This window comes from Marmota monax, unplaced genomic scaffold (genome assembly GCF_021218885.2).
Source record: "Marmota monax isolate L192 unplaced genomic scaffold, Marmota_monax_Labrador192_F-V1.1 WCK01_AAM20220418_F8-fsc00187, whole genome shotgun sequence".
NCBI lineage: Eukaryota > Metazoa > Chordata > Mammalia > Rodentia > Sciuridae > Marmota > Marmota monax.
The window spans coordinates 2,094,711-2,111,240 of NW_026694837.1; the positions used below are offsets into that span (position 1 = coordinate 2,094,711).

Genomic DNA, 16,530 nt, shown 5'->3' on the forward strand with positions numbered 1-16,530 from the left:
CCAACCATGGCATGGCATGCTAGCTGGGTGGAACTTGATATTGACAGCAACAATGGCCAATGAAGTCACCACAGTGACTCCCCTAATGTCTGCATGTGGAAGCATCAAATACAAAAGCTGCTGTAAGACCTCAGGCTAGTACTTCATCTCTCAGTGCCTAATTTGGCACTTTCCTTGTAACATTGCAAACAGTTATTTTAAACAATAAAAGATTCCCGAGAAGCTCTAGGGTTGCTTGAAAACCCTTAGGCTCTGGGATGATCATGAAAGGGCACAGGCCAAGTTTGGGTTCTAATCCCATTGCTCTACTTCCTGACTATGTGTACTTATATGGGTGATCAAATCTCCCCATGCTACAATTCCCTTCTCTGTAAAATGAGTAGGCCTATAATAGCCACAAAGATCTAAATGTACCAGCACAAAAGACATGCATGATTTATTCACTATAGAGTGAAAATAGTCTGTATACTGCAACTCATTTATTTTATATGTGTGCATGCATGCATCACTTATGATTTGAGAAACGTGTCATTAGATGTGTCATTAAATGTTTCATTGTAAGCCAGGTGCGGTTGTAATCCCACTGGCTCAGAAAGCTAAGGCAGGAGGATTGAGAGTTCAAAGCCAGCATCAGTGAAAGCAAGTTGCTAAGCAACTCAGTGAGACCCTGTCTCTAAATAAAATACAAAAAAAAAAAAAAATAGAGCTGGGGATGTGGCTCAGTGGCAGAGTGTCCTGAGTTCAACCCCTGATTCCAAAAAAAAAAAAAAAGTGTAATTGTAGAACACCATAGCATATGCTTACACAAAACTGGATGGTACAGGTCACTGGCTCAATGAGGGCTCTTGATGCATTCAAAAGACATGGTAGAGGGGGAGGGAAGAATAGAAGTTCATTGGATTAGACAAAGGGGAAAGAAGGGACGGGAGGGTGATGGGAATGGAAGGACAGTAGAATGAATCTGACATATGTTCGTGTATGAATACCTGACCAGTGAAACTCCATATCATGTACAAGGATCCCACAAGAATGGGATCCTAATTAGAACAAGTTATACTCCATGTATGTATAATATGTTAAAATACATGCTACTGTCATGTATACCTAAAAAGAACAAATAATAAAATTTAACAATGAATGAGAAAAAAAAGAGACATGGTAAATATGAGATATACTAGGCTTTTTTAGCAGTAGAATGAGCACATTCTAACATAATGGTAAAACTATAGTGTGGTATACATACTAAATATATGCAGTGCATGACTGTTTATGTATATGTGTACTAAATACTATGTATACTAAATACATAGACATACATATGCATTACAAAATTCTAGAAAAACATGTATAGATCTTCAGAGCTATGGGGAAGAATTGGGATATTGTTGGAGAATATTGGGGAAGGGTTCTTTTTTACATGCTATATACTTTTATATTATTTTAATATTTTGCAGCAGTCCTTTATGATTTTTACATAAAGGCATTTCAGTTTTGAAAAACATATGACCATAGCTCCCCAGCAGAGCTGTTGTGAGAATTAGAAAGTGGGCCCTCTGTGCCTGTGGCCAACAGTATGGCAGACTCCTGAATAACCATGGGCACAGAGGCACGTGGAGGAAGGTCTAGGATCTACTCACTTGTCTGTAACTTAAGCAGGCTGAATTCCTCGGGGTGTTTATTCTTTTGGACTTCAGGCAATGATTTTTCAGAGGACTGATCCAAATATGAGGAGGAAGATTTTTGACCCAAATCTGTAGCAATGCTGGAAAGAAATCGAGGAATCAGAGTACTCTGTGTGCTTAAACTGGTAGTCAGAATCTGATCTCACAAGTCTCACACTAGAATGACACTAGTTCTCACTTGTAGAATTGGGCCCACTCATCTATAAAAGTCCCTGAGTATATTATTGATTTATTCACAATTCAAAGGAGCTGAAACATATTCAAAAGATGGCTGCTTTAAAACAATTTCATGGTTTCTCAAAAAGTTAAACAGAATCACTATGTTACCCAGCAATTCCACTCCTAGGTATACATCCAAAAGAACTGAAAACAGAAACTCAGATATTTATATATGCATGTCCATTACAGAATTATTCATAGTATCCCCAAATTGAAAACAACCCAAAAGTCCATCCATAGATGAATGGATAAATAAAAGTTGGTATGTATATACATATACATATGCATACGTAATATATATACATATACATATGTAATATATATACACATATACATATGTAGTATATATATATGTTATTGGACCATAAAAGAGAATGAAGTTCTGTTAAATGCTACAATATGGAAACATTGAAAACATTATATTAAGTAAAATATTGTGTGATTCTACTTGTATGAAGACAGAAAGTAGATTAGAGATTGCCAGGGAGACTGGAGAGAGGGGAGAATGGTAAGTTATTGCTTAATGGGTACCAAGTTTCTGTTTGGGATGATGAAAATGTTTGAAAATCAACAGTTGTGATGGTTATACAACATTACAAGTGTAGGGCTGGAGTTGTAGCTCAGTGGTAGAGCACTTGCCTATCACGTGTGAGGCACTGGGTTTGATCCTCAGCACCACATAAAAATAAATAAATAAAATAAAGGTATTATGTCCATCTACAACTAAAAAAAATTTTTAATTAAAAAATTAAAAGTATAATTAATGCTACCTACTGTACACTTAAAACTGGATAAAGCAGTATTTGCTATATTTATTTTACCAATTAAAAAAATATACGTTACAACATAGATGAAACTTGAAGGCATTAGGTTAAGTGAAAGAAGACAGACCGACACCAAAGACCATATGTCAACTATTTCATTTATGTGAGATGTACAGAATAAAAAAATCTACAAAGACAAAAATGTAGATTAGTGATTGTCTAGGGCTGGGGTGATAAAAGAGTTAGTTGGGTAGTTATCACTAACAGGTACAACCTTCCTTTGGGGATAATAAAAATGTCCTAAAATCAATTGTAGTGATTATTGTGCAACTCAGCAAATATATCAAAACCTTGGGGTTGTATACTTCAAATGAGTGAATTGTATGGTGTGATGGTTAATTTTAGATGTCAATTTGACTAACTTAAAGAACATCTAGAGAACTGTTAATGAGGATGTTTCCAGAGAAAATTGGCAGTAAGTCAGTGGAATGAAAGGGGAGAATCCACCCTCAATATGAGTGGGCATCATCCAGTCTGCTGAGGTCCTTACAGAACAAAAATAAAAGGGCACAGGAGAGAGGATTCCCTCTTTCTCTTTCCTGGAACTAGGGTGCTCTTCTCCTGACCCTTGATATTGGAACTTCAGGCTCAGGTTGGGGATGTAGCTCATTGGTAGAAAGTTTGCCAAGCATTCACAAAGCCTTGGGCTCAATCCCTAATACCATTCACACACACACACACACACACACCTCTAAAAATATAAATCCAGGCTGGTTGGCCTTTGGGGACTCCAAGACAAGTGTCCACCCCTTCCCCCACCTCCTCAGGTTCTCAGGTCCTCAGCCTCAGGCTGATGGTCTTCAGCCTCAGTTCCCTGATTCTGAAGGCTTCAGACTTGAACTGAGCTATGCTACTGTCATCCAAGGGTCTCTAGCTTGCAGATCGCCTATCAGAAGACTTAGTAGCCTCCATAATTATGTGAGCCAACTTCTCTAATGTATATGAAGGAATGTATATGTATATGAAAGAACACACATCATACGCACGCATGTGCGCTTGCACACAAACACACACACAGTCTATTGGTTCCATCCTTTTGGAGAAACCTAATTGATAGTATATACATTTTATTTCAGTAAGTCTACTACCCCCCAGAAAAAGTTTGTACAATAAAACCATTAAATGTAAGCAAAAAAAATCAATAAGTATATAGAGAAGAGGAAGAAATAATCAAAATACATCTAGGCTGAAATGGTTATAGTAATAGCAATATGTTTAGCACTAAACCTTCTAGCAGTTAAAAATACCACAACAAACTATCATGAGTGTCAGCAGAAAAGGCCACTATTTCTGGATTAAGTGGTTTAGCATTTGGTAGATGATCTTAGACAATGTTTTCAGATATATTATCAGTTATCAATTCATAGGATTTTTTTTCATAAAATTGCATCACTCACATTTGAATAGTTTCAAAGAAACTTCATATGGTTTGTCTCATTTGCTCCCTCCTAATAATCCTGTGGTCTGAGAAGGATCAATATAATCTTTTCTATTTACAAAGGAAATGGACTATCAGTTGACTTTCTATGATAAACACCCCTAGATTGGGTCAGAGCTAGATCTTGCCGCAGTCTGGCTGGGCAAAATAACCTGGGGGCGAGTGACAAGGAACTTGTGAAGGTTGATACAGCGGGAGCCGCTTTATTGCAGGAGCCGCTTTATTGCAGGACAGCAGAGGTATATATACTTAACTAATTACACACAGCTTATCTTAATTAAAATAAACTAGATATAGCAGTCAACCAATAAGGAATCATCATCTTAATGATTACACACAGCTTAACTTAATTGGCATAATCTAGACACAGCAGTCATTAAGGAATCTCTATCATCTTAACGGCTGGATGGCGTTACTTCTCAAACCACTCCTCTTGGCAAAGTGCCAGGCGCCATCTTGACTTGTCTGTGGCTCTCAACAAGATCTGCAGCCCAGATCTCCTGATTCCAGACTATGCTGCCTAAATATACTAAATAACCCTAGTTCAATAACTCAGCGTACTCCCCAATCCCAAATATATGACAATTTTTACCTTGCTGTAAAATACCTGAATATAAGGGTGGAAAGAAAAAGTTTTGTGAATGAACTACATAGAAAATGTTGCAAGAATAAAGGAAACTTTCCCAAAGAACTTTGGAAGTATGTATCTATTTATCCAACAAACATTTACCTGAGTCAATTCTATGGCAGGTGCTATTCTAGACATTGGAGATCAAAGATGATTCAACACAGGTCCTGCATGTAAGGAGCTTAGGGCTGGGGAGAAGAGATGGACACAAAACACAGGTGACCATGGAAGAGTGGGCAAATGAAGTGGTAGAGACTCTCCAGGAAATTAAGGGAGCCCTCAGAAAGGACACCTAATCCAGTTAGATTTGAGGGGTCAGAGCAGACATCTGGAAAGGGATGAGCTGAGACTCAAAAGATGGGTATAAGTTTGCCACATATATCAGTCAAGACTCATAGCTGGGACCGATTGAAATCCAACTCAAACCATGGTAATTTAAGCAATTCTGGGGGTGTACAGGTTTCCCTGAAAAGGATAGAGCTGGAATCAGGGATCAATATCTCCTGAACTCCTGATTATTGTGACATTTTGGCTTCATTCTCACCAACTTCAGATAAACTTTTTCACAAGGACAAAAAAGCAGTCAACACTCTCCAATTCAAATTCTCAGTCTTCCAACCAACTTTTATCCCCATGTCCAGTGTGAAAAAAATAAAAAAAACTCAGGGAAGGACTCTGATTGGTCCCGCATGAGTCATGTGCCCTCCCTTAGTTCAATCACAACCAATGAGTTAAGTCTCACAAGATGGCAGGTTCTATCTAGAATACTCATTAAAACTAGGGAGGGAGGGAGGGGAAACAGCACAGAGGAGGCCATAGGGAAGGAAGTAGTGGAAACTAAGCAGCACCTACAATATGTGAACACAAGCAAAGCGTATTGGGAGAAACCACTGCAGGCAAAGGACACAATATTAGCAAAGGGAAGGAACAGCAGGGAAATGAAGAAGTTTGAAGTGGATTTATCAGGACTGTTGGAGATAAGCCTGGATAAGAGAAGGAAGGTAAATCTGGAGAATCTGCGTTCTATGTGAGGGAATTTAGATATTTCTTTATGGCTCCATCTTTTTTTCTTTCTTTCTTTTTTGGAACTGGTGATTGAACCTTGAACTCAATGGTGCTCTACCACTGAGCTATACCCCCACCTTTTTTTCAGTTTTTATTTTGAGACAGGCTCTCACTAAGTTGCCCAGGCTGGCCTCAAACTTGCAATCCTCCTGCCTCAGCCTCCAGAGAAGCTGAGATTATAAGCATGTGTCATCATGTCTAGATCTTTTTGAATTAAAAAAAAAAAACAGAGATTTCTTGTCTCATAGTCCTGGAGTCCAGAGGTCTAAAATCAAGATATTAACAGGGAAGCTTCGGAAGACTTCAAGGGAGAATCTATTCCATGCTTCTCTCTCTCCTAGCTTCTGGTGGCTACAAGCAATCCTTAGTGTTCCTTGGCTCCAATCTTTGTTTCTGTCTTCAAGTCTTCTTCATCCTTGTAACTCGCAACTAACAAAAGGGATAAGATGTCACTTTTAGGTTACAAAAGACTAGCCTTGTTTGTGTTTAGTTTGCTGGCTGAAGAGAGACAGCTTCCATGTTGTGAGATGCCCTAGGGAGAAGCAAGTAGAAGCAAGCAACTAAGGGAAGTCTCTGCAAAAGCTCCAGTGAGGAACCAAAGCTCTCAGACCCAAAGGCCTGCCAGGAACTGAACACTGCCACCAACCATGTGAGTTAACTTGTAGTGGGTCCTGCCCACGTCAAGCCTTCGGATGAGCTCACAGCCCCAGTCAGCACCCCAGATTGACTGCAAATCTCATGCAAGAGACCTTGAGCTCAGAGTCTCTTGAGCAAGAGACTCCATCCAAATCCCACTCTGATTCCTGACCCACAGGAGATGTGAGGTTACAAATGGTTGTTTTATGGCACTAAGTTTTGGGAGATTCATTGTGCAGCAATAGATAACTAGTATGGAGGGTATCACCATGGTCCAGACAAGAGATGATCAGAGGCTGGGTAATACAGATGGAGCAAAAGAGATGGATTCCAAGATAGTTCAAGGCTATATCCAACTTGTATGAATGGCAGGAGACCACTGTGACCCTTGGGTCTAACTATACCTTTGGGACTAGAGCAACACTGAGACAGCCATCTGAGGGTACACAGGAGAGGACCTGGTTTAGGGAAGGTGATGTCAAGGTACAAAGAGTTTAAGAAGTCTGTGGAACAGCTATGTGGACATATCTAACAAGTAGTTGAATGTATCAATCTGAAGCTGGGGGCTAGATCTAGGCTGGAGTTGTAGAGCCAAGCATACATACTTTGACTGAATTAGATTCTGTTTAACCCAGGCATCATGAGAGAAGCAGCACCAATCACCCAGTTCCACTCTGTGGGATTTAAACCTGACAATCTAAGGTTTCTTTCCTTCCAAATAGATGGACTCGCTGCTGCTGGTAGTGACGCTCGCCTATTACGAGAACCTAAAGAGGGAAAGCTCAAGAATCATGCAAGTCTCTCCCATGTCTGTGATGGGGGAAGCAAGGCCCTTTGAGCAGATTTTATTATGGAAAGAATCACTGAGTGACTTTATTGCACTTCTAGGAGTTTACCTTTAAAACATAACCAGAGAGGGGCAAAAGGACATACAGGGATACATACACATGACAGCTTTATTCACAATAAACAACCCCTTTTAAACTGCAGGGCAAGGCTGGGGATGTAGTTTAGGGGTATAGCACCTGTCTAGCATGTGCAAGGCCCTAGGTTCAATCCCCAGCTCTGCAAAAACAAAACAAAACAAAAACTACAAGGCACTGATTGAACTGTGGTCTATCCATCTGACAATTCAGCATGTGTCACTGAAAACCATGTTTTTGAAAAACACTCAAAGATGTAAGATATTTTTCTCCATATATTGTTCAATTAAGAAGCAGGTTCCACAAGATGTCCTTCAGTGGGAGAATTGACACACAAGCCATGGTACATTCAAACAATGGAATATCACTCAGCACAAAAAAGAAATGAACCATCAAGAAAAGACATGGAGAAACTTTAAATGCAGATCACTGAGCAAACGAAGTCACTCTGAAAAGACCATGTGATTCCAATGATATGATATTCTGGAAAAGGAAAAATCATGGAGACAAGAATTAGGGGAGTGAAGAGGGATGAATACACAGAGGCCATAGGATTTTTAGGAAAGTGAGAAACACTCTGAACAAATCCCATCAATATGTACAACTATAATGCACCAATAAAAAAATTGTGGGAAAAGGACTGGGGTTGTGGCTCAGCAGTAGAGCACTCCCCTAGTGGGTGGGAGGCGCTGGGTTTGATCCTCAGCACCACATAAAAATAAATAAACAAAATAAAGGTATTGTGTCTATCTACAACTAAAGAATATTTTTAATTGTGGGGCAAAAAAAGAAAAGAAAAAACACTCTGTATGGAATTACAAAGGTGGATACAAGTCACTGCATATTTGTCCAGCTCCACAGGATTCACAACATCAAGAGTGAGCTTAATATAAACCACGGACTTGGGGTGCTTCTGATGTGTCCATGGAGGTTCATCACTAGTAACATTTGTACTCCTGGAGCAGGATGCTGATCATGGGGGCAGGGGGTGAAGCAAGGGGTGAGGGAGCAAGGGTACGTGGGAACTCTCTCTACCTTCTCCCTTCAATTTCCCTGTGAACTTAAAAGTCCTCCAATTGGAGTAAAATTTTAAATGGATTTTTTTTCTTTAGTTGTAGTTGGACACAATACCTTTATTTTATTTATTTATTTTTATGTGGTGCTGAGGATCAAACCTGGGCCTTGCATATGCTAGGTGAGCGCTCTACCATTGAGCCACAACCCCAGCCCAAATGAATCTTTTTTAAAAGCAGGTTTTACAAAAGGGTAGTATATGCTCTTAATTGTATAAAATAAATACATATTTGCATGCATAAGAAAAAAATTCTCTTACACATATAAAAAACTAATATCAGGAGAGGGGGTGTAGCTCAGTAGTAGAGAACTTAGCTAGCATATTTAAGGTTCAATCCTACACACACACATACAAAAAAAAAACTAGTATCGAAATGTTCAAATTTATTCTCTCAGGTGTGTAATTATTGTGATGTCCATTTTTAATAGTGTTTTATACTTTTAAAATTTCTATAATAAACTTTCATTATAACAAACATCTTAGAAAAGAGTTTTCAAAATGTATTACTGTAAAAAAAAAAAAATACAGAGAAGAGCATCTAAAGCTGGGCACAGTGACAAATGCTTGTAATTCCAACTGCTCCACAGGCGGAGGCAGGAAAATCATGAGTTCAAAGCCAACCTCAGCAAAAGAAAGACTCTAAGCAACTCACTGAGACCCTGTCTCTAAATGAAACACAAAATAGGGCTGGGGATGTGCTCAGTGGTCGAGTGTCCCTGAGTTTAATCCCCACTAACCCCCCTCAAAAAAGTATCTAAAACATAAATACAGTCTTACATTTATAAAACCAACATCTCAAAGAACAGATGGAACACTGCCAGCTCCCTCCCCCCAACCACATTCCTTCCCAGGAGAGGTGACTACACCCTGACTGTCACTCTTAGGATAGTAATTTCTTTCCTTTTTTTTTTTTTTCTTTTTTCTTTTTTTCAGGTTTTACCACCTATGTATTCTCCAAAAAATACACTTTAGGGGCTGGAGTAGTAGCTCAGAGGTAGAGCATTTGCATCGTACATGTGAGGCACTGGGTTCGATTCCCAGCACCACATATAAATAAGCAAATAAATAAAGGCCTACCAACAACTAAAAAAATATTTTTAAAAATACACTTTAATTTCACCTACTTTTTGAATTTTATAATAACAAGCACTTACACAGCACTTACTGTGTGCCAGGGAGTCTCCCAATCACTTTTCATGTATAATCTCATTTAATCCTCAAAACAATCCTAGGAAGTATTATCCCCATTTACAAATGAAGCTTAGAGAGGTAAAGTATTTTACTCAAGTTCACTTAGATACTAAGTTGCAGAGCTGGGACTTGAACCCAGACCATTTAGCTCCAGAATCCACACCTGTGCCAAGCACTACCTGTCAGATCATCAGCTTCTTGATCAGAGTTTAATCCCAACAGTGGCATCTCTCCATGAGGCCCTTACTTACTCCAGGTGAGCACTCACTCTGGCGAGGCGCGGAGGCTCACTGACACACAGTCCTGTTTCAACAGTGGATGAGGGGGTGACCCTTCTGCCAGAAGATGTGGTGTTAGGTTCTAAGAAATTATTGCATTTAGTACCTGCAAAAGAGATATTGCCATTTAATCACTTACTGCCATTCATCTATTTCATTGAAATGCCTGCCACTCTATCTGATTCCCTAGATTATAGTTTTCTTTTTAAACAGCTAACATTATTGAGCATTTACTACGTGTAGGGAATTATGTTAACACCTAACACACTTTTTCCCATTTATCTCCCACAACAGTTCATAGGCTGGGATTGTAGCTAGTGATAGAATGCTTGCCTAGCATGTGTGAGGCACTGGGTTCAATCCTCAGCATGACATAAAAATAAATAAAATAAAGGTATTATGTCCATCTACAACTGAAAATGTTAAAAAAAAAAAAAAAGCTCATAGATGTAGGTGTTACTGATCTCCCTCCCCTCCACGTTTTACAATGATAAAATAGGCTCAGAAAGTTAACAACTTGTCTATGATCACATAGAATACAAACATCTAGGCACAGATTTGATCAAAGTATTTGTGATACCATAGTCAAAGCTAGACCACTTGCCTCTACAAACAGTTAGGTACTCTGAACTAAGTGCAGGTGAGATCAGAGTCCAGCTGCCCATCACGGTACATTGTATTGAACATCTCATTTGAACATTTCCAAAGGGTTTGTTCATAGCATAGTGAATACAGATGGTAATCATGACCGAAAGAACTGCCTTCAAAAACATCTAGGGATGGCCCTCCCACTGTGGAGTCATTCATTAATCTGCACCCCTTCCCCTAAGACTGACTTTTTCATTTTAGTAGCAACCAGAACATGGCTGGCACAAAGTAGATCTCAGAGTTTCCGAGAATAAATTAAAAAAGAATTATAACTCCCTAACCACACACAATCACAAGTAAGGGAGTCCTGAAAACTAGTAATTGTCAGACAGAGACAATGCATACAATGTACAGATAGTAAAAGTCAATCTGTTTCTTATCACTTTATATGGATACATGGCTGTCTTGTCCAATCATGAAAAAGATATTGCATTTCTTTGTGCATAACTTCATAGAGCACAGAAGGTCTATAGACACACTATAACCTCTGGTTAAAAGAAATACGAGACTTCTCAGAGAAGTACATTTTTAAATTAACTGCTATTTTGCCTACATGGGATCATGCTTCACATGCATACGGGCTGGGGATGTGGTTCAGTGGTTAAGCACCCCTGGGTCCAACCCCTGGTACCCCCAAAAAAGAAAAAAAAACAGATTCCCAAATCCTATTAAGTTAGAATCTTAGAACTATAAAATTAGAATCTTTCTAAGCAAATCTGTATTTGGGACAAGTTCCCCTCCCACAAGAGCTCTTTGGCAATGATCTTCCTCTTCTCAAGTTTGACTCCATTACTACACTATACTCCATCCAGCCCCCTTTCCCAATTCCCAAACACACAGAATTTCCCAAATTTGCTGGTTCATAAGAATCAACGCAGGGGCTGGGGATGTGGCTCAAGCGGTAGCACGCTCGCCTGGCATGCGTGCGGCCCGAGTTCGATCCTCAGCACCACATACAAACAAAGATGTTGTGTCCGCCGAAAACTAAAATAAATAAATAAATATTTTTTAAAAAAAAGAATCAACGCAGGACACTCGTTCAACATGCAGATTCCAGACCTACAAGAGACCACCTGGGAATGAGTGTTTTTAAGAACCACCTCAGACGATTTGTAGGACCAGCCGACTGAGGGAAATGCTGTTCTGGAATGTGCCCCAGAGCCTAGAGCAGCCCCAGGTACACTGAAGTCAAGCCGTGTGAATTGCTGGGATAAAATCAAGCCCAGTGGAGGGGGCAGGAAAAGAGCAGCACTGTAAGGAGGAAGGGACGGTCCCCAGCTGTGAAAGGAGGAACTACCCAGACAATAAAAAGCCACAAAAAAAGTGTCAACAAATACAATCTAGACCATGCTCTGACCACAATGCAATGCAACTGGAAATCAATAATAAAAAGACAGCCAAAAACCATCCATAAGTCTGGAAACTCAAACCGCAACTCTAAATAATTCATACAAAAGAACAAATCATAATGGAAATCATGGGATGCTTAATCATCAATGGACATAAATACTATCTATCAAAACTTGTGGAATTCAACAAAAACAGTAATTACAAATTGGAGCCTTAAGTGCATATACTACATTTCACTGGATCTAAGATACCATCAGTTTGAACAACATTTTTATTTTATGAACCACAAGGAATAAAAGCTGTCAATTAAAAACACAGTACTTTTATCACTTTGAAGTTTTATTTTACCCTTATTAAAGCATTCCTTTAAACTTAGATACAAATTTAAATCTTATGATTCATATGTATAAGAGAGAAAATAAAAGAAAATAAATTGGCAAAGGCATTCTTATCCCTCATTCACATCAAAAGTCTGACTCCTACATCAACTCAATTCACATTTCCCACCTAATTTTGACCTCAGCACAACCCTTCTTAAATGAGAGCTGGGATTTTCTCCCAGCTATGGACAAGCCTTCTTCATGCTTCAGTGCTCATATAGCAAAGACTACACAACTGCTCTGCACCTGCTGCTAGGCCCGCGGTGCTGGTAAGATCAGTCCCAACTTCGGAGATGCAAACTGTGAAAAATGTCTGTCTTTAGACAGTACAGGGAGATTATAATGTTCAAAAACAAAGTTTCCAAAACTAATGAGATAAACTTTCAACTTAAGAAATAAGGAAGCTGGGCACGGTGGCAGCTGATCCCAGCAACTCAGAAGGTTGAGGCAGGAGGATCGCAAGTTCAAAGCCAGCCTCAGAAACTTAGCAAGACCATGTTTCTAAATTTAAAAAGGGGCTGGGGATGTGGCTCAATGGTTAAGCACCCCTGGCTTCAATCCCTAGTATAAAAAAAGAAAGAAAGAAAGAGTAACCCCTACAAGTGATAAGGAAGGAAATCATAAAATAAGAACAGAAATTAATAAAATTAGTAAGATTATCAGAACTAGAACATGAAAAAATGAATGAGGTGGACAAACAGAGTTCAAGGACAAAATTTAAAACACAAGTAAACAGTATCAGAAATGAAAAGGAGCCCATAATTACAAATAAAATGAACAGATAAAAAAATTTGAGTCCCATAAGCATCAAATAACTCTTTCAAAGTTTCAATAATAAGGAGCACAATTTATAAAATGTAGTTTAGTGTTATATCCATCACCTTCCATAACCAGAGCACTTTCACACACTTGTCAGCTCAGACAACTTTCACAATACCTCTGTCAGACCGGGAAACAAATAATACATCAAACCCTGTTAGCTTAACATGGACACCCTTTTAAGCAAACACTCAGCTTCCCACTCCTGCTTCTCTGCTCAACAAGCAAGCTAAGGGTCTGGGGCAGTGGCTTGTAACCCTTTTATGATGCCAGGACACCCTCCCACGCACTCTCTGCTGGAAAGATGCACATAGCTCAGTGTATCTGTGACTGATTTGTGGGTCTCCTCCTTTCCTCCAACCCATGAACTGTTAAGCTGAGGTCCAATGTGGTCTCCTAAGCAAGGGAAAAAGAAACTATGGTTCTTTGGATAATGTGGTCTGCTGATACTTGGGCTTAGTGTCCTTCTGGTACCCCTAACTCCGAAGCATGGTGCCTCCCTCGCTCCACCCTTTATAAACAGCACCTTCTTCCTTTACCCCAAACTAAATTTGGAAACTGAGGAAGCTCTGGAGCTTGAAGTTCAAATCCCAGAACCCTTTTCTCCTTGCTGTCCCTGCCACCAGGCTCAGTTTACAGCTGGGGATGGGTCACCATACCTCCCTCCTCTCTCCTTACTACAAAGGAGAATCCAAAGATCACACCTGGGATCCAGGAGAACAAAGACCAATCTAAAATCTGATGGGGCAAAGGTGGTCCATTCTCTAGCCCCTTTTGGCAACACACAGGGCACTCACTCTGTCAGGTGAATGACAACCTGAGCAAGGGCTCACCCTGAGTTTTCTGAGGGACTGTCGCTTCTCTGCTCCATGACGCTGTACTGTACAAGCAAATGTGCCTCCACGCATGCTCCTCAGCCTGAAGAACCTATTATGGAGGGACCAGCCATTATTTAATTTAAACCCCTCCTTAGAGTGTTCATAATTTCTATCTGATCTGTCTAAACCAATAAACAGTTCCACAAATCTTCTAATATCCAGCAAAGGAAAAAAAAATGGAAGGGCACAGACTCTGGAGACTGGCAGACTCGGGTCAAATCCCAAATCCCATTTATCAACCAAAGCACTTCCTCTGCTCATTTGTGATCTACTTCCTGAGCTGTAATAAGATCCAACAAGGTAATTTAGGAGAATGGTGCACTCTGCCTAATCAGATCTTGGATTAACACAGACTTAAACTACTAGTCGAGCAACTCCTTTTAAATGCCTCCAAGCTAGATGTTATAGTTTGGATCTTGAATGTACCCCAAAGGCCCATGTTCTAAAGGCCTGGTCCCCAGAACATGGCACTATTGGAAAGTGGTGGACCTTTAAACAGATGGTGCCCTGTGGGAGGTCTTAGGTCATTAGGGCATATCCTTGAAGAAGACAATGGTACTCCAGCCCCCTTTCTCTCTTTTTTTTCACATCCTGGAGAGGTGGTGAGTAGTTTTTCTCTACCATATGCTCCCATTATGATGTGTCACCACAGGTCCAAAGAAACATGGACTAAAACCTGCAAATCTGTAGGCCAAAATAAACCTTTTCTCTTCATAATTTGATCATCTCAGGTATTTGTTACAGTAACAGAAAGCTGACTAACACACTAGCCTTCTAATAGTGCCTGCTGGATATGGCAACAAATCCACACCCAGCCCTCCTGATTTCTTAGAACTCAACTGTATTTCCTCTCCACCTTGGTCAAGCAGGAGTCAGCTTTCTCTGGAACCTTCTCTAGCTCTCTGCTGTAGGTCGATCTTGAGATGGAGGGAAGATGGCAGCTCTGCAGACCATTTCCAGTGTGCATGGGCTCATCTATACACGTGGTTATTTTAAATATTAACAGTGACCCAGAGACAAAGACAAGACTTTCATATGAAAGGTTATCAGCCAAAACAAACGTACTCCACAAGCCACTGAAATTCAAGAGCACAGGGTTGGGCTCTAAATCAGAACCTCCCTCCTTGCAGCCCAGGGGCGTTTCTGGGTTCGGACGCCCCAGGGCTCCAGAAAGATCTCGCCCCCCAGCCCCGCAGGGATCGCTGTCCCGCCCACCGAGGGGCTCCCTCTGCACCTGTGGGTCTTGGTACTCCATTTTCTAGGAGAGCCCCAGGTCTACCCTCGGAGGCCTCCATGGAGAATGCGGCCGAGATCAACGCACCAACTGGCGGCCGAACTGCCGAATGCCGGGACTAGAGGCGAGGGCAAGAGGGACGCCGCCGCCGCCGCCGCCTGCACCTGCCGCCGGCCCAGGCGCGTTCCCTGGGTTGCCCCGACACCGCGCTGCTTCCTGCAGACCGGCTGCCGGGGCTCCTCTCCCGCTTGCATTCTGGCTTTCTGGCCTCGGCCCCGGATGGGGTCTTCTGAGAGGTGCAGCACGAGGTCCCACGCATGGTGGGGCGACCGAGTCAAAGAACCCCAAAAAGCTGCTTAGTTGTTTTTAATATTTTTTTTAAGGGTCGTGGTTCTTTTCCAGGCAATTTTCATAATTAGAACTGTAGCCTCTGGTGGCAGTGAAGGATGGCCCTCCACAAGGCTTGCAGATGCCCCCTGATAATTGGCATTGATTTAACAGGATTCACCGACCACTTAGAGCGCCTTTTCTGGGCCAGGCGCCCTGGTGGATGTTATCTTCCTTAGGCAGCCAGCTGCATTTTTCAAAATAGAAAACTGACTTTGAGCAAAGGCTTGCTCAAGGTCACTCAGAAAACTGAGATTCATTTCCAAGTTTCTTCATCCCAGATCTACTCCCCTCTTTCTCTCCTGTCAGCTGAAATTTATCTTCCAAATCCTTCCTTTCCAGTATCTAATAAATCTTGCATAGAAAGCTCTTTTCAAATTGAGTTTAGTCCCTAAATTTATATTTAGAACTAGTTTCTCCCTTGGTGAAGTGGGGGGAAATTTCAGACTGTGTTTTATTTTTCATGATTTTTTTTCTTTATTTTTACTGGTTATAAAGGAAATAATTGGTCATTGTAGAAATCTTAGAAAATGCAGAAAGGTATTGTTGACACTCATAATCCCACAATCCAGAGATAGACCACTTTTTTTTTAACCTTTGTTTTATTTATTTATTTATTTTTATGTGGTGCTGTGGATCAAACCCAGGGCCTCGAACACACTAGGCAAGCGCTCTACCCCGCTGAGCCACAACCCCAGTCCCTCAACCACTTTTTCTGGATGTCTATTGCTGGATAACAAATTTCCACCAAGTTCTGTCACTTTAACAACAATGATCATTATTATCTGTGGATTCTGGGAGTCGACTAGACTATGCTGTTCAGAGTTGGGGTCTCTGCTGTTGCAGTTACAGGATGACTGGAACTTCCTCATTCC

General features: G+C 40.7%; 1 protein-coding gene across 1 annotated transcript in view; it reads right to left on the minus strand.

Annotated features, from left to right (window-relative positions):
* The window catches only part of Spats1 (spermatogenesis associated serine rich 1), a 29,184-nt gene extending 13,766 nt beyond the window's left edge, over nucleotides 1-15,418 (minus strand). Inside the window, exons 1-3 of the mRNA XM_046426257.2 lie at nucleotides 15,269-15,418; nucleotides 9,933-10,065; nucleotides 1,638-1,762 (exon numbers count right to left, since the gene is read on the minus strand). Coding sequence (XP_046282213.1) covers nucleotides 1,638-1,762; nucleotides 9,933-10,065; nucleotides 15,269-15,329 — 319 coding nt within the window. The 5' untranslated portion in view covers nucleotides 15,330-15,418. The remainder of the gene's footprint in view (nucleotides 1-1,637; nucleotides 1,763-9,932; nucleotides 10,066-15,268) is intronic.
* Between the last annotated feature and the right edge of the window lie 1,112 nt (nucleotides 15,419-16,530).